We start from the raw sequence: 25,921 nt of genomic DNA on the forward strand, positions 1-25,921 counted from the left end.
TAAACAATGATTTCCAAAAATTAATAAGTAAATAAACTCAATTTATAACTTAATGTATATAAGAAGTAAATAAAAATATTTAATAACATGATTTTAATGTTTAGTGCACTCAGCTTGTGGCATTACTTATTGCTTATAAAAATTTAATAATTAATTTTTTAATGTGGTATTTTAAAGTGCACTTATTTCTAAAATAACAACATATACTCACAAACCAAAACATATAAGCACAAAGAGGTGGAAAATCCTAAATGAGAGGTTCACTCTTAATGTGACTCTGGATACTGCATTTGGTATATTCTTTCATTTCACCATGTAACTCATGTTCTAAATTCTTATTCCAATAAGCTCTTTCTATGTCTAATTGCTTTAGAATGCCAAGACAGGGCAGCCCTGGTGGCGCAGTGGTTTAGTGCTGCCTGCAGCCCAGGGTGTGGTCCTGGCGACCTGGGGTCCAATCCCACGTCAGGCTCCCTGCATGGAGCCTGCTTCTCCCTCTGCCTGTACATCTCATTCTCTCTCTCTCTCTCTCTCTCTGTGTCTCTCATGAATAAATAAATAAATAAATCTAAAAAAAAAAAAAAAGAATGCCAAGACAATGTGAAATAACAATGATGATGTCAGGTATGTGAGCTTTGCTCTGGATTTTTCATTGGAAAATTTCAAATATTTCATCATTTAATGTTCAGTTTAAGATGAGTATTCTAGATTGTGTTGAGAAAAAACTAAATCTTTTTATTTCCTAAATGTTTACAAAAAACAAGAGTTGAATTTTTATCAATAGCCATTTTGATGGTGATTGACAATGGCTTTTATCTTTTGACCTATTGATACATTTCATTAATAGATTACTTACACTATACCATCTTATTCCTTGATCAAAGCATTACATTCTATTAATTTGCGATCAAAATTAATATTTTATTTAGAAGTTTATAGCTTTAATATGGACCTGTTTCTCATGTGTTTGTATATGTGCACACACTTTGTCATAATTGATTGAGCAAATGAATGTTGCTTAGTAAATATGAGAGCACCACTTAAAACTAAGTTGCATTTTTTCCTATGCCCTAAAATTGTATTAGTACATGAATTATGTCTTGCCAAAACACTTAAAAACTTTCCTTTAAAACTATACCTAACACAGACAACTGAAAAAAATTCTTTTTTCCCCAGCTTTTTATGATATAGTTAATATATAATATTGTGTAGGTTTAAGGTGTAAAACATGATTTGACTTAAATTCTTATCTCCCTTGGAGAATTCATTAAATTTGCACTTGTTAATTTTAATCTTCTCCAAAGTCATAGTTATATCATCTTAATCTTTACTAACATCATAATATGTATTTGTCCTTTTTGCTTAATTATACTTTCTACCATTTATTTTTCAACAACAAGCTCTTAAATTTATTTATTTTAATGTTTCTGTTTATCAACTTATGTTTTATTAACTATTGTCTATTCTCCTCACATTCCTCATTTTACGGTTTTAGATACTATCCTCTGTGGTAGGCATTCTAGCTATTTACCAATATTCAGCTCTCTTCTAGTTCAGGAGCCCTTCCTGAATATAGGCATGGCCAATATAGGCATGGCCAGTTTATTCACTTTGGACAATGAAGTGAGGACAAAGTGATAAGTGACACTTCTGAGACAAAGTATTTCTCTACTATGGCTCATGTCTGTCTGGTCTGCTCTTCTACTGGCTTGGAAATTGGGAGAGAAAACCTATCAGTAAAGAAATACCAAAAATCTTAAGCATTTGGAAGGCTGAGCCAACACATGGAAGACAGTTGTCTAGAGTCACCTAGATCCATGGCTGACATCACATGAACAAAAATTAAACTGCATTTAGCTATTACTATTTTGCTTTTTTTTTCTTTTTTGATGTCTGAATAATATTCCATGGTATAAATGGAATATTATTCCATGGTACCACATCTTCTTTATCCATTCATCACTTGATGACATTTGGGCTCGCTCTATAGTTTGGCCATCGTTGATAATGCTGTTATAAATATTGGGTTGCATACATCCCTTCAAATCTGCATTTTAGAGCTAGAATGTATTTATGCTAAGTGAAGTAAGTCAGAGAAAGACAAATACCAAATGATCTCACTCATATGTGGAATTTAGGAAAGAAAATAGATGAGCATATGGGAAGGGGGAAAAAAAAGGAAAGAGGGAAACAATCCACAAAGGATTCTTAATGATAGAGAACAAGGGGCACCTGGGTGGCCTAGCTAGTTAAGTATCTGCCTTTGGCTCAGGTCATGATTCCAGGGTACTGGGATTGAGCCCTGCATCGGGCTTCCTGCTCAGCAGAGAGCCTGCTTCTCCCTCTCCCTCTGCCTCTCTCCCTGATCATTCTCTCTCTCTCTCTCTCTCTCTCTCTCTTTCCCTCCCTTTTCCTTTTCCTCTCTTTCCACTCCCTCTCAAGAAAAAAAAAAAGAGAAAAAATTGATAGAGAATAAACTGAGGGTTGATGGAGGGGGAGGATGGAGGATGGGTTAAATGAATGATGAGTATTAAAGAGGGCACTTGTGATGAGTAGTGCGTGTTACATGTAAATGATGAATTACTGAATTCTACTCTAGAAACCAATATTGTACTCTATGTTAACAACCAAAATTTAAATTTAAAAACATGCAAAGAAAAAGAAAAAGACCACATTAATTACCAAAATCAGGAATGAAAAAGGAGACATTATAGTAATCCAGTAGTATGCTATAGCAGGCTTATACTGGTTCACTACAGCTGATTTTTAAATTTTCAACCCAATTTTTAAACAGCTATTACTAAATTATATACATTTTCAACCAAGTTAAATTAAAAATAAAGGTAATAAATACATTTAAAAAAAGATTTTTTATCATAGTACAACCTAGCCTGCTATAATTAATCCTTATGCTCCAAATTTTTAAAATATTGTATAAAATTCATTAATTTCTAAATAACTTATAATTATAGTTTTGTGTTTCCACTCTGAAAAAAGTTACTCATGATAGTATTTAAAATTTTTTCACTGTATTATTTTTCTTTATCTCTTTTAATTCTTGTTTTAGTATATTATGATAGAGTTTTGGCATATTGATTTTTACTTTTACAAAATTATTGGTGTTTTCCTTGTGACCTAGAAATGACTACTGATGTATGTATTTCCTACAGACATCTTTAGGAATTTGAATATATGTGACACCTATTCAGAAGTTACAAAGGTAAATAAGTGTTTAGTGAGGCTGGCTAATAAATAATTTGATCTCTGTTAACATGTTTTTTCCATATCTTAAAGGCTAAGAAAAATGCCTTAATGTACTCCACTATAGTTTTGGGTTTTGATATATTTCCAGAGGTTTTGTTTTTTAGTTTCTTCATAACTCACTTGTCAACTAAGAGTTCACTATTAGAAATGCATCTTTAACTTGAATTGTGCTTTTCAACCTAAATATCTTCATTCTTCTACTTTAGGCTTTGTATCCTGAATTTGCCTGTTAGTAATACCACCTTGATCATCTTTTTAATTGACAATCCCGGTATATTTTTGAAGGTCTTTTAAAAAAAATTTTATTCTTAATAATGCCATTTTGTTTAAGCTGTCTCACATATGTCATGTAAGCTGAGAATCTTTGCACTTTAAAGAGATAGTTAACCTACTCACATTGTAATCAATGGAGCTGATCTATAATTTTCTATTTTCTTATTCATGTCTTCATGGTATTTCCTTTTGACTTTTGGTAGGTTATATATGAATATTTGGGGGCTGATTTTAAAGTTATACATTTGAGATTGTATATTCAGATATGTTTAAACATTGTAAAACAAGTTTCTCCATGTTTATCCACCAGACCACTTACACAAAACCTCTTACAAGGTAACAATAAAAAATTTCTAGGACTTAGCAGTATTCAACTATTGTTTTCAAAATTCTTACTATCTCTTAGTATGAATTTGATGGATATGATTAAGTAAATGAAACAACCCCACACCCTGCCAAGTGATTAGAAGCAGCAGTATATTTCTCTTTCTTTTTTACTTAGTGATAAAGTCTGTGTAAATATTTTTTGAAATACCTATTTCTTGTTACTCTGCTCCAAAATTTTTAGATCAACTTTATTGAGGTATAATTTACATAAAATTACATTCAGAAGTCATTAATTTTGATAAGTACAACTTACTTTTTATTATGAAAAAAATCAGTATACATAAAATTTAAAATTCAAAGACTATCCTTATATCCTTCAATTAGATGAATCTACTATTAATGTTAGATAAATTTCCATATATATATATCTGTTTATAGAGGTAGATCTGGGCATACATTGTTCATTTTTCTGGACTATTTGATATTAAATTGCAAAGACTTCCACATGTACTCCCTAAGAATAAGGATTTTCACCTGTTTGCCCACTACAGCATTATCATAAGGAAGAAACAACAGTAGCTCAATAATATTGTAACATAATATTGCCAGAGAGTGAAGCTAATCTGTGGCCCTTTCCATTGCTGAATACAGCTTCCATCTAACCCTGCCAACAAAGAAACCTAACCAGAGCTCCCTGAAATCCTGGTAGCCCACCCAACAGGCCCAATTAGAAACACTTGAACAGAAAGCCTGGCAAGTGTCTCTGCATCTACAGAACCAGGATGATGGTCCTCACTGGCCAGGGAGTTGAGGTTGCAATTCTGTCTGATTAGATCCATAAAGAAGGAGCTTTCTAGGTAAGGGCCTGTTCTGCAGCTGAAACCAGGAATGAAACTAATTTACAGCCATCCCCAAAGGTGAATACAGTCTCAAGCCCATCTGAGAAGGAAACATAATTGGAGCTCCAGGATTCTGTGTATCCCATCTTGCAACTCCAATTAGAGTAGATTTTGACCACCTAGGTAAAGCTAGGTTGGTGGCCTGTCCAGGCCAAGGAATTTGGTGCACAGTTCTGCCTAATATGATTCTGAAACAAGAGACAACCACAGTCGTGTTTTGTATTGAGGACACTGCAATGCCTGGAAACTAATTCATATCCCAGCTCACTGCTGAATATAGCCTTCGTCCATCAAACCAGGAACATAACAGAACACAGGGTGCTACATAGCCCACCCTGCAGCTCTGCCTACAGTAGTACTTAAGTAATGAACAGATCTTTGCCTTCCACACCTGTAGAGCAGAACTAGTAGCCTCATCTGGCCAGGAATTCAATGCATAGAGCTGCCTGACTTGGGTCCACAAACATGAGCTGTAGAAACCATGAGGCTCATTCCGCTGCCATACCAGGACAATAACCTAATACATAACCCTGCCCAATACTGAGTATATATACAGTCCTGAAGCCTAGGAATTCTGATTAGAGAATCCAGGCAACTGCAGAGCCTATCCTACAGCTTCACTTGGGCAAGGAACTAAGTCAGTATTCCTATACAATGGTTCTCAGCCAGCAGCACCTACCCTCAACTTCAAAACTCAGTCAGTAGTCTCACCCAAAAATATGCACTGATAGTGAATACCACTTGCCCAAGGATGCTACCAGCTGACACACCCAGGGCTCAATTTAAGGCAAATGGTGAATGACTATCTCTACTAAAGCAACCTATAAAATCTGGGAGGAAAAAAATCACTTATTCAATGGGAAGATACTGACATAAGGAATCAAGATCATGAAAATTTGGAAAAACAAGGTACCACCAAAGGAAACTAATAGAGCTCCAATAACTCATCACAATGATATAGAGATCTACAAACTGTCAGAGAATTTGGTGTAATTGCCTTAAAGAAGCTTAGTGAACCACAAGAACATGCAAATAAAATTAGGAAAACAATGCATAAACAAAATGAGGAATTCAACAAATAGAAATCATTTTTAAAAATGACATATCGAACCTGAAAAATACAACTTAACTGAAGAGTTCAATAGAGGACTCCAAGAGCAGCAGACTTTACCATGCAGAAGAAAGATTCATGATCCCCAAAATAGGGCATTTTAAATTATCCAGAGGATCAAAAAAACAAAGAATGAAAAAGTGAGGAAAGTCTACAGGACTTAAAAAGAAACAATATCTGTTGGAGGGGCAAGATGGCAGAAGAGTAGGGGTCCTCAACTCACCTGGCTCCACAAACTTACCTAGATAACTTTTAAAACATCCTGAATACCTGTGAATTCAACCTGAGATTTAAAGAGAGAGCAACTGGAATGCTACATAGAAATTTTCACCTCTAACTAGGTAGGAAAGTGGAAAAATAAAATAAAAAAGAATAAAGTGGGGGAGGGAAACAACAAATAGCTGGGCTAAAGAGGAGCCTCCAGGCAGAAAGTCCAGCCCTGGAAAAGCGGGAACTTTAAAAATCTGCCCTGAGTTTTCCCTGACAGAGGCGAGCTTAGCAGGGAAATGAGGCAGAATCGCAGGAGAGGCAGTGAAGCCTCAAGATTCCTGGAGTCACTATAAGAGGAGGAGCACCTGGGGGAAAGCTCACCACAAAATGACTTCCAATATCAATAAAGGGCTGGAGCACCACAGCTCTCCAGGGCATTTGTGAGAACCCAGTCAGTTAGATCAGGGGCTCCAGAGCTCCCTGTAGCCTAGAGCATGGCTTCAGATGGAGGTGTGTGTGCCACATTCCCTTCAGGAGAGGAGCTCCCTGGGAGCACAGGTCCAGCGATACAGGGCCCAGATCCCAGGGTGCCCAAGTGGAAAAAGCAGGGGATCCTTTGTGCCCCCTGGGACAGGTGGAAGCAGGGAGGGCACAGAACAGCAAGGACTCTCCTGCCACTGGGCACCCCAAGCTGTGCAGATCAGTGCACCAGCACCCCAAGAGCATCTAGGCCAGTGCAGACTGGGAGACTACAGTTAGTTACTCACGGGGAGCTCAACTTCAAAGCTGGAAATCTGGCCCCACCATTGTTGTTTTTCCTCTTTGTTTCACCTTGTGCCTGGAGGAGGTGGGGCTTCTAGAAAACAAAGGTCTCACAGGATCAACATCTCACTCCCAGTATGTGGAAAAGGGCAGGCATCTCCACCCAGGCACAGACACCTGAGAATCAGCACAGAAGGCTCCTACCCTAGGAGAACTGCTGAAAGAACAAGGGAAGAGCAAATTTACTGACCAAGAAGCATTGGAAAGCTCTAGGACTGAGAGAAATAGCATATAGAACTAGAGGGTCCCTTTCCCCCTCTTCTTCTTTTTCTTTTTCCATTACAAATCATTTTTATATCAGACTAAAAATTTCCAATATTTTTTCTCTTTCCCAACTTAACAATATTTTACCAGCTATTTATTTTCACTACTTTGTTTTAAAATTTTTTTTACATTAGTGGTCCTTCTGCTTTATTTTGCACTGTTTTCTTTTTCTTTTATTTTCTGGTCTCTGACCTCTTAGAATCATCTAGGGTGTATTTTATTTAGGTTGTGATAGATATTATTGTTTAAGGCCACTCATACAGCCGCTCTGCACTGGACAAAATGACAAGAAAGAAGAACTCACCACAAGACAAAGAATGAGAAACGGTTCTCTCTGCAACAGTTGCAGAATTTGGATTTAAATATGATGTCAGAAAATCAATCCAAAAGTACAATTGTAAAACTAATGGTGGCTCAGGAAAAAAAGCATAAAGGACTTTAGAGATTTCGTTACTGCAGAACTAAGATTTAATCAGGCCAAAATTAAAAATAGATTAAATGAGATGCAATCCAAACTGGTTGTTCTAACTGCTAGGGTTAATGAGGTGGAAGAGAGAGTGAGTAGCACAGAAGACAAGTTGGTAAGGAAAGGAAACTGAGGAAAAACAAAAAAAACAAGAGCCCATGAAGAAAGGCTTAGGAAAATAATTGACTTGAAAAGGAAGAATATATGTCTAATTGGGATTCCAGAAGAGGCTGAGAGAGAGAGAGAGAGGACCACAAAATTTATTTGAGCATCATAGCTGAGAACTTCCCAAATATGGGGAAAGAAACAGGCATTCAGATCCAATAGATAGAGAGGACCCATAAAAATATCAATAAAAATCGTTCAACACCTTGACACTTAATAGCAAAACTTACAAATTTCAAAGATAAAGAGAAAATTCTTAAAGCAGTGCAAGAAAAGACATTCTTAAATTATATGGGGAGAAATATTAGATTAACAGCTCTCCACTGAGACCTGGCAGGCCAGAAAGGGCTAGCAGGATATATTCAGGGTCAGGGTACTAAATGAGAAGAACATGCAGCCAAGAATACTTTATCCAGCAAGGCTCTCATTCAGAATGGAGAGATAAAGAGCTTCAAGATTGGTAGAAACTGAAAGAATATGTGATCACCAAACCAGCTCTGCAAGAAATATTAAGGGGAACTCTGTAAAAGAAAGGGGATGCCCAAAGACATAATCTACAAAAACAGGAACTATTGAATAGGTATTACGATGATGCTAAATTCATATCTTTCAATAATTACTCTGAACGTGAATGGACTAAATGATCCCATCAAAAGATGCAGGGTATTGGACTGGATAAAAAAGCAATACCCATCTATATCCTGTCTACAAGAGACTCATTTTAGACCTAAGGACACCTCCGGGCTGAAAATGAAGGGGTGGAGAACCATTTACCATTAAAATGGTCCTCAAAAGAAAGCTGGAGTAACAAACCTCATATCAGAAAAATTAAAGTTTACACCAAAGACTATGGTAAGAGATGAAAAGGGACACTATATCATACTTAAGGGGTCTATCCAACAAGAAGACCTAACAATCATGAATATTTATTCCTCTAATGTGGGAGCCACCAAGTATATCAATCAATTAATAACCAAAGTAAAGAGATACTTATATAACAATACACTAATAGTGGGAGACTTCAACACGGCACTTTCAATAAATGACAGATCTTCTAAGCAGAACATTACCAAAGAAACAAAGCCTTAAATGATACACTGGACCAAATAGATTTGACAGATATATACAGAACCTTCCATGCAAACACAAGTGAATACACAATCTTAAGTACACTTAGAACTTTTTCCAGAATAGACCACATACTAGGTCATAAATCAGGTCTCAACCAATAGCAAAAGATTGGGGAAATCCCTTGCATAATTTCAGACAAAAATGCTTTGAAACTAGAATTCAAAAAAAAAAAAATGAAACTAGAATTCAATCACAAGAAGAAATTTGGAAGAAACTCAAACACATGGAAGTTAAAGAGCATCCTACTAAAAGATGAATGGGTCAACCAGGAAATTAGAGAAAAATTAAAAGATTCACAGAAACTAATGAAAATTAAGATAGAAGCGTTCAAAATCTCGGACACAGCAAAACTGGTTCTAAGAGGGAAATACATCACAATACAAGCCTTCCTCAAAAAATTGGAAAAAATTCAAATACACAAGCTAACGTCACACCTAAAGGAACTGGAACAGGAAGTAAAACCTACACCAAACAGAAGAAGAGAGATAACAAAGATTTGAGCAAAACTCAATGAAATAGAGACTAGAAGAACTTTAGAATAGATTAATAAAACCAGGAGCTGGTTCCTTGAAAGAATTAGTAGGATAGATAAGCCCCTAGCCAGTCTTATTAAAAAGAAAAGAAAAAAAGACTCAAATTAATAAAAGCACGAATGAAAGAGATCACAACCAATACCAAGGAAATACAAACAATTTTAAAGATGTATTATAAACAGCTATATGCCAACAAATTAGGCAATCTAGAAGAAAGGGATGCATTTATGGAAAACCACAAATTACCAAAACTTGAACAAGAAGAAATAGAAAACCTGAACAGACCAATAACTAGCGAGGAAATTGAGGCAGTCATCAAAACCTCTCAAGACCCAGAAGTCCTAGCCTCAGCAATCAGACAACAAAAAGAAATAAAAGGCATTCAAATTGGCAAAGAAGTCAAACTCTCCCTCTTCACAGATGACATGACACTGTATATAGAAAATCCAAAAGATTCAACCCTAAGATTGCTAGAAGTCATACAGCAATTCAGCAATGTGGCAGGTACAAAAACAATGCACAGAAATCAGCGGCACTACTATACACTAACAGTGGACTGAAGAAAGAGAAATTAAGGAATAAATCCCATTTACAATTGCACCCAAAACCATAAGATACCTGGGAAGAAACCTTACCAAAGAGGTAAAGGATCCATACCCTAAAAACTACAGAACACTTCTGAAAGAAACTAAGACACAAAGAGATGGAATAACATTCCATGCTCACAATTGGAATAATAAATATCTATGCTACAATAGGGTATGCTTTGAAAATGTCTATGCTACCCAGGGTAATTTACACATTAAATGCAATCCCTATCAAAATACCATGGACTGGGCAGCCTGGGTGGCTCAGCTGTTTAGCGCTGCCTTCATCCCAGGATGTGAATCATCTGGAGTCCTGGGATCGAGTCCCACATCAGGCTCCCTGAATGGAGACTGCTTCTCCCTCTGCCTGTGTCTCTACCTTTCTCTTTCTCTCTATGTCTCATGAATAAATAAATAAAATCTTAAAAAAATACCATGGACTTTCTTCACAGAGTTGGAACAAATCATCTTAAGACTTGAATGAAATCAGAAAAGACCCTGAATAGCCAGGGAATATTGAAAAAGAAAACCAATGTCAGGGGTATCACAATGCCTGACTTCAAGCTGTATTACAAAACTGTGATTGTCAAGATATATGGCACTGGCACATAAACGGACACTTAGACCAATGGAACAGAACAGAGAACCCAGAAATGGGCACTCAACTCTTTGGTCAACTAATATTTGGCAAAGCAGGAAAGAAAATCCACTGGAAAAAAAGAAAGTCTCTTTAGTAACTGATGTTGGGAAAATTGGATAGCCACATGTAGAAGAATGAAACTAGACCACTCTCTTACATAATACACAAAGATAAACTCAAAATGGATGAAAGATATAAATTATGTGAGACAAGAATCCATCAAAATCCTAGAGAAGAACACAGGCAACAACCTTTTTGAACTTGGCCACAGTAACTTCTTGCAAGATACATCTGTGATGGGAAAGGAAACAAGCCAGAAATGAACTACTGGGGCTTAATCAGAAATAAAAAGCTTCTGCACAGCAAAAGAAACACTCAACAAAACTAAAAGACAGAATGGGAGAAGGTATTTGCAAATGACATATCAGATAAAGTGCTAGTATTCAAGATCTATAGAGAACTTATTAAACTCAACACCCAAGAAACAAAAAATCCAATCATGAAATGGGCAAAAGACATGAGCAGACATTTCAGCAAAGAAGACATACACTTGGCCAACAAGCACATGAGAAAATGCTCTGCATCACTTGCCTTCAGGGAAATACAAATCAAAACCACAATGAGATACCACTTCACACCAGTGAGAATGGCGAAAATTAACAAGACAGGAAACAACAGAAGTTGGAGAGGATGTGGAGAAGGGGGAACCCTCTTGTACTGTTGGTTGGAATGCAAACTGGTACAGCCACTCTGGAAAGCAGTGTGGTGGTTCCTCAAAAAGTTAAAACAGAGCTACCCTATGAACTATCAATTGTACTAGTTGGTATTTACCCCAAAGATACAGATGTAGTGAAATGACAGGACACCTGCACCCCAATGTTTATAGCAGCAATGTCCACAATAGCCAAACTGTGGATGGAGCCATGGTGTCCTTCAACAGATGAATGGATAAAGATGTGTTCTCTATATACAGTGGAATGTCACTCAGCTATCAGAAAGGATGAATACCCACCATTTACTTCGACATGGATGGAACTGGAGGGTATTATGCTAAGTGAAGTAAGACAATAGGAGAACAACCATCATAGTTTCATGATGTCTTATATAAGTGTCTTATATAAGACACTCTAGATTTTAAACCAAAGACTATGAAAAGAGATGAAGAAGTGCCCACAACATCATAATAAAGAGGTCTATCCAAAAGAAGATCTAACAATTGTAAATATTTATGCCTCTAACTTAGGAGCACCCATATCTATAAAATAATAACAAACATAAAGGAATTCATTGATAATAACACAATAATAGTAGGGGACTTTGACATCCCACTTACAGCAATGGACGGATTATCAAAGCCGAAAATCTACAAGGAAACAAAGGTTTTGAATGACACAATGGACCAGATGGACTTAACGCATATATTCAGAACATTTCATCCTAAAACAACAGAATATACATTCTTTACCAGTGTACATGGTACATTCTCCAGAGTAGATAGCATACTAGGACATAAATCAGCCCTCAGGAGGTCAAAAAATAGAGATGATCCCATGCATATTTTCAGACCACAATGCTCTGAAATTTGAAGTTAACCATAAGAAAAAGTTCAGAAAGATCACAAATACATTGACATTAAAGGACATCCTACTAAAGAATAAATGAATTAGCCAGGAAATTAAAGAAGAAATTTTAAAGATATATGGAAACAAAGGAAAATGAAAGCGCAATGGTCCAAAACCTTTAGAAGGCAGCAAAGGCAGTCCAAAGAGGGACGTATATAGCAATTCAAGTCTACCTAAAAAATCAAGAAAAATCTCAAATACATAATCTATTCTGACACTTAAAGGAGCTAGAAAAAGAACAAAAAAATGAAGACTAAAGCCTGCAGAAGAAAGGAAATATTAAAGCTTAGAGTAAAAAAGAAACAAACAAAATAGAGTAGAACACATCAATGAAACCAGAAACTGGTTCTTTGAAAAAAAATATTAAAATTATTAAAAATTAAAATTTATAAACCCCTAGCTAGACTTATCAAAAGATGGAGAGAGAGAGAGAGAGAGAGAGAGGATGGAAATAAATAAAGTCATGAATGAGAGAGGAGAAATCACAACCAATACCACAGAAATACAAACAATTATAAGAGAACATTATGAAAAATTATATGCCAACAAATTAGGCAATTGTAAAGAAATGGATAAATTCCTAGAAACACAGAAACTCCAAAACTGAACCTAAAGAATCAGAAAAGTCAAACAGGCTGATAATTTGCAAAGAAATCAAATTAGTAATGAAAAATCTCCCAATAAACAAAAAGTCCAGGACCAGATGGCTTGACAGAGGAATTCTAAAAACCATATAAACCTGAGTTAATACCTATTCTTCCCAAACTATTCCAAATAACAGATGTGGAAGGAAAACTTCCAAGTTCATTCTATGAGGTCAGCATTACCCTGATTCTAAAACCAGACAAAGACTCCACTGAAGGAGAGAATTGCAGGCCAATGTCCCTAATGAACATGGATGCAAAAATTCTCAGCAAAATACTAGCAAATCAAATCCAACAGTACATTAAAAAAAATACATTAACCACAGTCAAGTGCAATTTATTCCTGGACTGCAGGGCTGGTTCAATATTCACAAACTAATGTGATACACCAAATTAGTAAAACAAAGGATAAGAACCGTATGATCCTTTTAATAGATGCAGAAAAACATTTGACAAAGTACAACATCCATTCTTGATGAAAACATCCACAAAGTAGTGGTATAATGAACATACTTCAATATCATAAAGGCCATCTACAAAAACCCCACAGCTAATATCCTCAATGTCAAAAAACTGAGAGTTTTCCCTCTGTGGTCAAGAATAAGACAGTGATGTCCATATTTGCCACTGTTATTTAATACAATACTGGAAGTTCTAGCCTCGGGGATCAGACAATAAAAAGAAATGCATCCAAACTGGCAAGAAAGAAGTCAAACTTTCACTGTTTGCAGACAACATAATACTTTATGTAGAAAACCCAAAAGATTCCACCAAAAAATTATTAGAACTGATATGCAAATTCACTAAAGTCCCAGGACAAAAAATCAATGTACAGAAATCTGTTTCATTTCTATACACCAATAATGAAGCAGCAGAAAGAGAAGTCAAAGAATTTATCCCATTTACAACTTCACCAAAAAAGCATAAGATACTTAGGAATAAACCTAATCAAAGAGGGAAATGATCTATGCTGAGAAAACTATACAACACTTACGAAAAAAAAAATTAAAGAGGACACAAAGAATGGAAAAACATTCCATGTTCATGGATTGGAAGAACAAATATTGTTTAAATGTCTCTACTACCCAAAGCAATCTATACATTTAATGCAATCCCTATCAGAATACCAACAGCATTTTTCACAGAGCTGGAACAAACAATCCCAAAATTTTATGGAACCACAAAAGACACTGAATAACCAAAACAATCTTGAAAAAGAAAAGGAAAGCTGATGCATCACAATTCCAGACTTCAAGTACTTCAAATACTGCATGATTTCATTCATATGAGGAATCAAAAAAAAAAAAAAAAAACAAAACAAAATTAAAAAACCCAAACAAACAAAAAACAGAACCAGACTCACAAATACAGAGAACAATATTGGTGGTTGCCAGAAAGGAGGAGGGTCAAGTATATGGGCAAAACATGTGAAGGGGATTAAGAGATAAAATTCTCATTATAAAATAAATAAGACATGGGGATGGAAAGCACAGCATAGAGACCTTAGTCAATAATATTATAATAACTTTGTATAGTGACAGATGGTAACTACACTTACCATGGTGAGCATGCATTATGTATATAATTGTCCAATCTCTATATTATACCCCTAAAACTAATATAGCATTATATATCAACTATACTTCAATTAAAAAAATACAACCCACAAAGACTTAATCAGGAAGAAATAAAATATCTGAGTAGAGCAATAACAAAAAGGAGATTGAATCAATAATTTTAAAAAATGTCCCAGTGAAGAAAAGTTCAGGACTAGATTACCTCACTGGTGAATTTTACCAAATAGAAGAATTAACACCAATTCTTCTCAAACTCTGCCAAAAACAAAATCAAAGATGTTGGAACAATCTCAAATTCATTTTATGAAGCCTGCATTACCCTGATAGCAAAGCCAAATAAGGGCCCTATAAGAAAAGTACACATCAACATTCCTGTTGAGTATTGATGGAAAATTGTCAATAAAATACTAGCAAATTCAGCTATTCAGCAGCACATTAAAATTCATTTGCCATGATCAAGTTATAGCTAGAACAACCAGACTTAAATCAATAAGGAAACAGATTTAAATATACTATAAACCAATTGACAGACATATACAGAATGCTCAACAGCAGCATATACATTCTTCTAAAGGACACATGGAACAATCTGCAGTATAAATACATGTTAGGCCATAAAACAGTCTTAACAAATATAAGAAGACTGATACGATACCAAGTATCTTCTCTGACCACAATAAAATGAAACTAGAAATAGAAGGAAAACAGGAAAATCCACAAATACGTGGAAGTTAACTCAATCTTAAATAACCAATGGGTTAAAAATAATAATAATAAATAACCAATGGGTTAAAGAAGAAGTCACAAGGGACTGAGAAAATATCTGGAGGTAAATGAAAGCAAAATACAACATTCCAAAATAATGGGATGCAGTGAAAACAGTACTAATATGGATGCTTATAGAGAAAGTGCTTACATTAAAAAAATAACCAAGTTCTCCTCTGATTGACTTATTTCACTCAGCATAATACCCTCCAGTTCCATCCACATCGAAGCAAGAGGGTATTATGAGTGAAATAAGTCAATCAGAGAAGGACAAACATTATATGGTCTCATTCATTTGGGGAATATAAAAAGTAGTGAGAGGGAATAAAGGGAAAGGGAGAAAAAATAAGTGGGAAATATCAGAAAGGGAGACAGAACATGAATGACTCCTAACTCTGGGAAATGAACTAGGGGTGGTGGAAGGGGAGGTGGGTGGGGGGTGGGGGTGACTGGGTGACGGGCACTGAGGGGGGCACTTGACGGGATGAGCACTGGGTGTTATTCTATATGTTGACAAATTGAGCACCAATAAAAAATAAATTTATAAAAAAATAATAAAGTTCTCAAATTAACAACCTAACTTTTTACCTCAAGGAACTCCAAAACATAAAAACAAACTACAGATGATTGCCAACTTGTGGCAGATTGATGAACAATTTTTCTACTTTACAACGATACAAGAGTGATGCACATTCAGTAGAAACCATACTTTGATTGAATGTGGATCTTTTCCTGGGAGAAAATTTTACCTATACAATCATTCTGTTTTATACTTTCAGTACAATATTCAATATATTACATGAGATATTAGACACTTTATGATTTTGCTCACTGTAGGCTAATGGAAGTGTTCTGACATGTTTAAGGTAGTCTAGAAAAGTAATGATGTTTGGTAGATTAGTTGTATTAGGTGCGTTTTTTACTTTTATTTCCAACTTATAATAGGTTTATCAGCCCATAACACCATGGTAAGTTGAGGAAGATATGAAACTAAAAGTTAACAGAAGGAAGGAAATAATAAAGAATAAAAGAGAGAAAAATGAAAGAATAGAAAAACAATTTTTAAAATTAATGAAAACAGGAGTTGGTTTTTTGAATTAATAATTTTAAAAAAGCACAGATAAATAAAACAGAAATGAAGAGTGGACATTACAACTGATGTCATAGAAATAAAAAGGATTATAAGACCACTAAGAATAATTATATGCTAACAAATTGGATAGCCTATAAGAAAAAGATAAATTCCTACCAAGACCAAATTTATATCAAGACTGAATCACAAAGAAATAAAAAAAATATGACCAGACAAATAAAGAGTAGTGATATTGGATCAGTAATCAAAAACTTCTCAATAAAGAAAAGCTCAGGACCAAATGTATTCACTGGAGAGGGGCACCTGGGTGGCTCAGTGATTGAATGTCTGCCTTTGGCTCAGGTCGTGATCCCGGGGTTCTAGGATTGAGTCTGCATTGGCCTCCCTGTGAGGAGCCTGCTTCTCCCTCTGCCTATGTCTCTGCCTCTCTCTGTGTGTCTCTCATGAATAAATAAATAAAATCTTTTTTTAAAAAATTCACTAGAGAATTCTACCAAACATTTAAATAAAAACTAACACTAACTGCCCCCCCCAGCTCTTTCTAAGAATTGTAGAAGAGAAAAACATTTCCAAACTCATTCTATGAGGTCAGCATTATCCTGATACCAGCAAAGCCAGGTAAAGACACTACAAGAAAAATAGAAGTCAATTATCCTTGGTGAATATTAATGCAAAAATCATTAATAAAATGCTAGTAAAATGAATTTGACAACAGTTCATTAAAAGGATCATACATAATGACAAAGTGGGATTTATACCTGAAACATAAGATTGATTTAACATATTAAAAAATCAATGTAATACCACATATTAATAAAACGGACAAAAAAAACCCCACTTGATCATTTGATGTCAAAAAAGTGACAAAATTCAGCACTATTTCATCACAAAAACATCTAACACACTAGTAATAGAAGTACCTCAACATAATAAAAGCCATATATCATTACAGCTATTATCACACTTAATAGTAAAGACTGACTAATTTTTTTCTAAGAACAGGAAAAAGGCGACCATGCCTACCCTCCCACACTATTCAACATAGTATTAGATGTCCTAACTATAGGATTTAGAAAAGAAAAAGAAAAAAAAGGCATTCAAAAGAGAAATAAAGAAGTAAAATCATCTCTGTTCATTAATATGATTTTATATGTAGAAAATCCTACAGATTCCACAAAAAAAAAAAAATGTTGGAGTTAGGAAACAATTTCAGCAGTTACAGGATATAAAATCAACATTAAAAATCAGTTGTCTCTATACACTAACATGACCAATCACAAAAAGGAATTAAGAAAATGCTCCCTTTTTCTATAGCACCAAAATGGATAAAATTCTTAAGAATAGACTTAACTTATGAGGTGAAAGACTTGCACAATGAAAACTAAAGACATTGGTTAAAGGGAATCAAAGAACATGCAGACAAAAGGAAAGACGTCTCATGCTCGTGAACCTGAAGACTTCATTGTGTTAAAATGCCCAAACTACCCAAAGAAGCTATCTACAAATGCACTGCAATCCTTATCAAAATCCCAATGGCATATTTTGCAAAAATAGAAAAAATAGCCTAAAAGAAGAATCTTACTTCCTGATTTTAAAAATAGCCTAAAAGAAAAATCTCACTTCCTGATTTCAAGACATACTACAAAGCAGCAGTAATCAAAACTATAAGGTACTGGCATAAAGACAGATATATGGATGAATGAAATAGAAAAGAGTATCCAGAAATAAAGCCCTGGGTATATGTGGCCAAATGATTTTCAACACAGGTGCCAATATACACAGTGGAAAATGGAAAGTGGCTTCAACAAATGGCACTAGAAAAACTATCTCTACATCCAAAAGAGTGAATTTGGTCCTTTATTTTTTTTAAATTTTTATTTATTTATTTATGATAGTCACAGAGAGAGAGAGAGGCAGAGACACAGGCAGAGGGAGAAGCAGGCTCCATGCACCGGGAGCCCGACGTGGGATTCGATCCCGGGTCTCCAGGATCACGCCCTGGGCCAAAGGCAGGCGCCATACCGCTGCACCACCCAGGGATCCCTGGTCCTTTAAATCATATACAAAAGTAAACTCAAAATTGATTAAAGGCATAAATAAAATGTAAGACCGAAAGTGATAAAACTCCTAGAAAAAAGCATAGAAGAAAACCTTCAGGACATTGGATTTGGCAATCATTTTTTGGATATGACACCAAAAACACAGACAACAAAAGTAAAAATAAACAAATGGGATTACATTAAACTTAACTTTTATGCATCAAAGGAAACAATCAACAGAATGAAAAGTTAACCTACAGAATAGAAGAAAACATTTGCAAACCACATATCTGATAAGTTAGTATCTAGAATATAAAAAAATCCTATAACTCAACAACAAAAAACAATTTTAGAATTATTTAATAATAGAAATATTAATAATGGAAAAAGTATGGCAGTTACTCAAAAAAATTAAACATAGAATTAACATATCTTCTAACAATCTAGCTTCTGGGTGTACACCCAAAAAATTCAGAGCAAGATCTCAAAGAGGTATTTAGATATTTATGTTCCTTGCAGCATTTTTCACACTAGTCTGAAGGTAAAAGAAACCCAAACGTACATTACAGAAGACTGGGTAAAGAAAATGTGGTATATAACATGCAATGAGATATTCACAGCCTTAAAAAGGAAGATAATTCTGTCACATGCTACAACATGAATTAAAACTCTTTTTTTTTTTAATTTTTTTTTTTAATTTATTTGTGATAGTCACAGAGAGAGAGAGAGAGAGAGAGAAAGGCAGAGACACAGGCAGAGGGAGAAGCAGGATCCATGCACCGGGAGCCTGACGTGGGATTCGATCCCGGGTCTCCAGGATCGCGCCCTGGGCCAAAGGCAGGCGCCAAACCCCTGCGCCAAACCTGAGGACATTATGCAAAGCAAAATAAGCCAGTCACAAAACTTCAAATACTCTATGATTCCACTCATATAAATCATGGAGTGTTTGAAGTCAAAATCATAGAAATAGAAAATAGAAAGGTGTTTGCTCAGGATGGAAGAGGGAGCGCAGGGTGGGGGCTGGGGATAGTGTTTAATGAGCATAGAGTATTTTCAGGATGAAAAGGTTCAGAGATTTGTTAAACAATGTGAATATACTTAACACTACTGAACTATACGTTTAAAAATGGTTAGTATGGTAAATTTAATGTTACATGCTTTTTATTACAATAAAAGAATAAAGAAAACTAGGATTCAATGCTAGATCTGACTCCAAACTATGTACAACTGCTAAATCTAGTTTACTATGAAACATAATAAACTCTGTACTTATTCATTAGAAAACAATTAGAGAAATGGGTAATTCCTCACTGGTGGACTGTTTCAAGAAAGAGCACCAGGGAAGCTTGCTAAGGAAGCTTAGCAAGCGCCAAGGCCATAATCAGTCCTCATACCTGATACTGGCAACCACACAGCAATATAAATTGTGTTTAAATGAAGTAGTTGATATTGCTTAAGTGTATCCCTATCTGCCTTTAAATCTTAATGAATTATTTTCTCTGTGAGGGAAAAAAAATGGCTAAAAAGTAATCCTATTAAAAGAAAAGAAAGACCACAGGTTTTAAGATAACTGTATCAATAAAAGGTACCAGATTAGTTAAAAGGATTTGAGATTGATAGATCCAAAAGGTCTCTGGGTTCCCAACCAAATAAATAAATGGTTATTGGTTTAAGCATCTAAATTTTGAAGTGATTTTCTATGTAGTAATAGATAACTTATGCTGATTTTGAAGTCTACTTTGTCAGATATTAATCTAGTTAAACAAGTTTTTTAGAAGTTTTGTTTTTATGATATATTTTTACAGTCTTTTACTTTCATTATGTACCATATTTTAGATATGTCGGTTTCAGGCAGAATGTGTGCATACATGTGTCTTGCATGATAATCTTTGTCTTTGCTTCCAATTAATCTTTATCGTTGGTTTTTAACTACAATACTTAGTTTCTCTACACTTAATATAATTACTTACATGTTTGCGTTGAAATTTATCTTAACCTTAGCTTTTAAATGTGTCCCACATTTATGAAACAAATGTTTATTCTATAATGGTTTTCTTTCCCTTTATTGACTTCTTTTTGTGGATTTTGCTTAATTCTGCTTTTCTACTTCTACTTCAATTTCTGTAACCTCTGCCAATATTTAGCTCAGCTTTCCTGCTTCATATCCACCTATTCTAGAATCAACAGACTCCCTCATGGAATGAAATATTTTTGTAACTTCTGTCTTAAAATTTTAATATCTGAAGGTTTTCTGTATCTAAATCTATTATTTCTTGTTTTGCTAACCCTTGTTTATGGTACCTAATTTTCTTATAAATTTTGAGCTCACATATGGCTGATAATAACCTGTGGGAATCCTGCTTGAAGTTTCATTTCTACAGAGAGAAATATTCTTTGTCTCCAACAGGTGTCCTTGGACCTTACCAACCTGGAATAAATGTAGCCTCATAACTTAGAACCTCCTAACTACCTATGTTATACAAACTAAATACCTTAACCCATACAAGGTCAGAAGTATAATCATGAATCCTCAATATGAAAATTTTGTTCATTTTTTTTTCTGTTATTTCATTTACCTAGAACTGAGAACAAAAGAGATAAATTGTTTTTTCCCCTCACTTAGAAGTAGCATATTGGTTTTGTAGATTATTCTTTCAATTAAACCAAAACAGTTAAATATTATTGTATGTGAGGGTTGAGAGTTTCACTGAGGATGTAGTTCTCTTGAAAAAAAAATGACTGACAAGCTTTAAAAAATGAAAAATGCTTTACTTAACAAAAGCAATTAGAGATTCTGTACATAAAATAAATGAATTAACAAACTCGGCTTATGCACAATTTTTAAGAAGTTATTAATTGCAAAAGCAAAATAAACATTTATCAAAAAATAGTTTTAAAAATGTTATTACATTACTGAAATCAAGCTAAAGACAAAGCTTAAAATCATTTTAAAATAACAAAAAGGACCTACCAGATTTTTATCCACAATAATATACATTTCAAGATTTTGAGGGTATAACTTGAAAAATTCAGTTCTCTGAAAAACACACAACATGAGTCCTGAGGAATTTCCAAAAATTTACCTTCTATTTGAAATTATATTCAGAGGTAAACTGAAAGACATGGTGCTACTAATTACATAACAAAGCTGCTTCAATCTACAAAATTCCAAGTACTATTCAGAAAATTCTATTCCAAAAAGTGTATGTGGTTAATAGAATGTTCAATAAGATCTCAAGCTATACAAGAATCCAGATATTTGTTAATTTTAGCAATAGCTGCAATGGGAAATATTAACTTTACAACATAAATCTTTTCTTTCTTGCCTTGTGATAATTTTCACAGTAGTCTTCCATATAGGCAGATTTTCTGCTACCAATTATTAGGAAACTACTTCTGGCAAACAATAAATTTTAGAAAAATATTACTGAAGTTTACAATCAATGGCAGTTCACTAGAGTCTGGAATGTTATTTATGACGTTATAGCAGTTTACAGGCCTTTATGGAAGAAGAATTTGTCACTTTGTTTTACATGTACCTCATGTAGGCCACACTAATAGTGTTCATTTCTGAACTCTCCTGAAACAAAACTTAACTTAGAAATCTAGATCACGTGATATTTTCAACTAATTTATCAGCCTAATTGAGGAAAAGGAGTAATTTACATTACCTATCCAAAGGTCCACATGTGAAAATTAATTTTTTTTAGTTTCTTGAATCCTATATTCACATTTCCAAGATTAATTACCTAAGTCTTACTAAACTTTAATAACAAACAATGAAGAATTTTATTTTTTATCCATTTTAAAAGTCATGGAAGGCCTTCATGAAAAAGTAAAATAATCTTAAGATCTGCAAGTCATCAAATTTTGCTCTGAAAAGTATTTTTCATTTCACAAAATTATGGGGAATAAGTTAAAATTAAAAAGTCGACACTTACTTGTGACCTTTCTTTGTTATAATAATATGCACTGTCATAGCTGTAACTCCTATTTTCTCCTAATAGAGGTATATTAGTGTTACCAAGTTTTTCTTCATAAATCATGTGCACAAATCCTGATATGGCCTCCATTGGTTCAATGCCATATGAGATGTTTTTAAGCTGCAATGTTCCCCTGAGTATTAAAATAATCAAAACAAGTCTGAAATTATTCTACCAAAACTATGATATTCTAATGAGAAATTTTGGCCAAAAAGAATATTTTTACATTTAAAGTCACCTTGGTTTCTCTACTTTATTCATTGAGGTGTTAAACTCAGGACTGGACCAGTAATACCAAAGGATACATATTGTTTTATATTACAAATATTCTAAGAGAAATATTTTTATTATCTTAAAGAAAGCATGTTAGTGACATGGATCTGTGTGATTAAACAGGTAGGACCCCTTCCTAAGGCATAGGTTTTCTCAACAAGCTTGTCACATCTATATGCACTCTCTTCCTTAGTCTTAGGTTTTTTTCTTCTTTTTGAGCTCCCAGTCTTCCAACACTTAATACCAGAAGTCATTTTTTTGTGTGGACTTAGCTGATGGTATTACCTGCCTAAAAACGACCAGAAGCAGAGACAAAATATCTGTCAGATCTAGGCATTCTGCAATTGTCAACCATTCTAGAAAATTAAGAAATCAATAAAAACATTAAAAAATCTAGAAAACCTAAAGAAATACAGAGAGACCAACCAACACCCCCTTACACTCAAGACTGCTCAAAGCCTCAAGAAGCAGATCCTGTTAGAATCAACAAGTAACCTTTCATCAGGGACAAATGCTCCTGAGGTAACCAATTCTATTTTACCAGTACTTCTGTTTCACTCCTTAGGTAACTGAGATAACAAAGGTAGATATAGAACTAGAAAAGATAAGCGAAGGATCAACAGGACTAGCAGGATCTAATACCAGCAAATGGGATATCTTTAAATAGGCTACAACCTGAGTCCTGAACAAGTGTTGAGTGACACAAGAGAATTTGGGAAACCTGCAACATATCCATGATAACTGCAATCCATCTGAAAAAAATACACAAGAACAGATAACTTACTTTTAAAATGGATATGCCAGTTGTGTTGTTTGTATTTATTACTTTATCTATCTTAGTTCTTTAACATGTATGGGCAATTACCCAATGAACTTTTGTCAGGTAGAAATAAAAACTAGTCCAGGTCATTCAATTTCAGTGAATGTGTAAAATAATATTCTAGAAAATTTCAGAATATTTACATTTTTTAAAATATTTTATTTATTTATTTATTTATTTATTTATTTATTTATTTATTTATTTATTCATGAGAGACACAGAAAGAGAGGCAGAGACACAGGCAGAGGGAGAAGCAGGCTCCATGCAGGGAGCCTGACATGGGACAGGATCCTGGGTCTGCAGGATCACGCCCTGGGCTGAAGGCGGCACTAAACCGCTGAGCCACCTGGGCTGCCCCAGAATATTTACATTTTTAAAGATAATCCAAAGTAAGAAATCTGTAAGAAGTTACCTCTTACCTGAGCTAACAAAGATTTAGAATGTTTGATGTCATCTTTGTCATAAAAGTAAACAACAGAAACTGAAGATAAAAATGATCTAGACAAAAATCACAAAAGATACTCAAGTTGTGACACAAAACATAGACAAAATTTTTCTTTATAATACAAATTATCCTTTTACTGAGGAGTGGTGGTGCCAATTACCTTTGCGTAGTCTATTGTCCAAATACTTCTCTGTCATTTACAATAAATCAGGTGCTGAGGGAAGCATTTGAACTATAATAACATAAAACTAACCTGCATGCTAATGAACAATCCAAATAGTTAGAAATGGTAAATAGTAAAATAACATAGATTTCAATTTCCAGCATAGAACTTTAAAATCTTTGTCTTTATTTCTCACTGATTCTAGATTTTAAACCTATCTTAAATTTAAAAACTAGGGTTAGAACAGAATTTAAAAAGATTTTCTTGTCATTACTACAAATTCATATTCTTTAATTTGAGCCAAGTACCAAGTTCTCAACAACTGTGATAAGAATTTTCCTTTATTCTCCTCAGTAACAATTCAGAAACTTGACACCTCTCTTGCCAATCATTCCATATAACCTCCACATCACTTCAGTTTCAGATCACCTGTACCCATCCTCATTATTTCCAGAGGATGACTACTTCTATTATTCAAAGCATATCCTTATACACACTTGTGCTACAAATCCTATCTATGCTGTATATTGAAGATATATACTTTTTCAATCCTATAATTTTAAACTCTTCCTCTCTACTGTTTTTTTACCCTAATGCTATTTGAAAGTTTATTATGAAATCATTATCTTCACAAATAATTCTCCCTTGACCTTGTGTCCTACTCTAGCTATTCTTTATATATTTTCATTTCTCAATGGTGTCTCTCAAAAGAGCACCCTACACATAGATTCTCCACTTTGTCAATTCTTATTCACCCCGAAACCACTCTGGAAAAGATTCATAACCACCAGAATGTCAGATCCAAATGGGAATTTAAAATCATTGCCTTGAATTTCTAACATCATTTTGAAAATGCTCACCCTCAGTCTAGTCACTTCACTCATATCACACATCATTGTTCTGCTTCTCTTCCTACCTTCCTGACCCTTCCAGCTTGGTCTTCCATGTTGGCTGCTCTTTTTTTCACATTTATCTCAGAAATATTGATCTTTCCCAGGATTCATTCTTTAGTCACTAGTCTATTTATAAGCACTCTATAAGCTCACTTTTTTTATATTACAGCCAAATGATTGATTACTGCTAAATCTATATCCTTAATGACAATCTCTCCCCAGAAATTCAAATTCCTATATTCATATACTTAATGGGGAAAACCCACCTGTATATCTTATAGGCACTGCAGACCAAACTCATCCCTTCCTCACACATAAATCTCACTTGTTTATCATTTAAATAACTATAACCTACCCATTTTCTTAAGCAACAACTAAATTATCCAAGATGCCTCACTGTTTCTCAATCACTCTAACAAATCCACCTTTGAGGTCTATTGAATTTTTCTTTCCAGTACTGTGACCAATGCCATAGCTCAAGCCACAATCATCACTCCCCTAAGCTACTATATAACTACATAATTAGACACCTTATCTCAACTTTTGCTTCCTTAAAAAAACAACTCCCCTAAGCTACTATATAACCACATAATTAGACACCTTATTTCATCTTTTGCTTCCTTAAAAAAACACCATCATCACTCCCCTAAGCTACTATATAACCACATAATTAGACACCTTATCTCAACTTTTGCTTCCTTAAAAAAACAACTTCCTTAAAAAAAAACAATCTCAATGGGATTATAAAGTACATAGTTAAAAACATTTTTGGCTTCCAATATCCTTATCATGGCATTATAGATCTATATACAACCTGGCTCCTGCGTACCTTCCAAAATCTTTTACTTCTATCCTCCAGAAATATGTCCTTTAGTAAATCACATGGACTTTTGCACACCACAGAATCCACTC

General features: G+C 34.5%; 1 protein-coding gene across 1 annotated transcript in view; it reads right to left on the bottom strand.

Moving 5' to 3' along the window:
* The window catches only part of LOC482849 (disintegrin and metalloproteinase domain-containing protein 5-like), a 134,604-nt gene that overhangs the window by 101,875 nt on the left and 6,808 nt on the right, over window positions 1–25,921 (bottom strand). The window contains exons 5-8 of the mRNA XM_038560015.1: window positions 23,928–24,006; window positions 23,364–23,440; window positions 22,374–22,548; window positions 21,404–21,469 (exon numbers count right to left, since the gene is read on the bottom strand). Coding sequence (XP_038415943.1) covers window positions 21,404–21,469; window positions 22,374–22,548; window positions 23,364–23,440; window positions 23,928–24,006 — 397 coding nt within the window. The remainder of the gene's footprint in view (window positions 1–21,403; window positions 21,470–22,373; window positions 22,549–23,363; window positions 23,441–23,927; window positions 24,007–25,921) is intronic.

This window comes from Canis lupus, chromosome 16 (genome assembly GCF_011100685.1).
Source record: "Canis lupus familiaris isolate Mischka breed German Shepherd chromosome 16, alternate assembly UU_Cfam_GSD_1.0, whole genome shotgun sequence".
In the NCBI taxonomy this organism is placed as follows: Eukaryota; Metazoa; Chordata; class Mammalia; order Carnivora; family Canidae; genus Canis; species Canis lupus.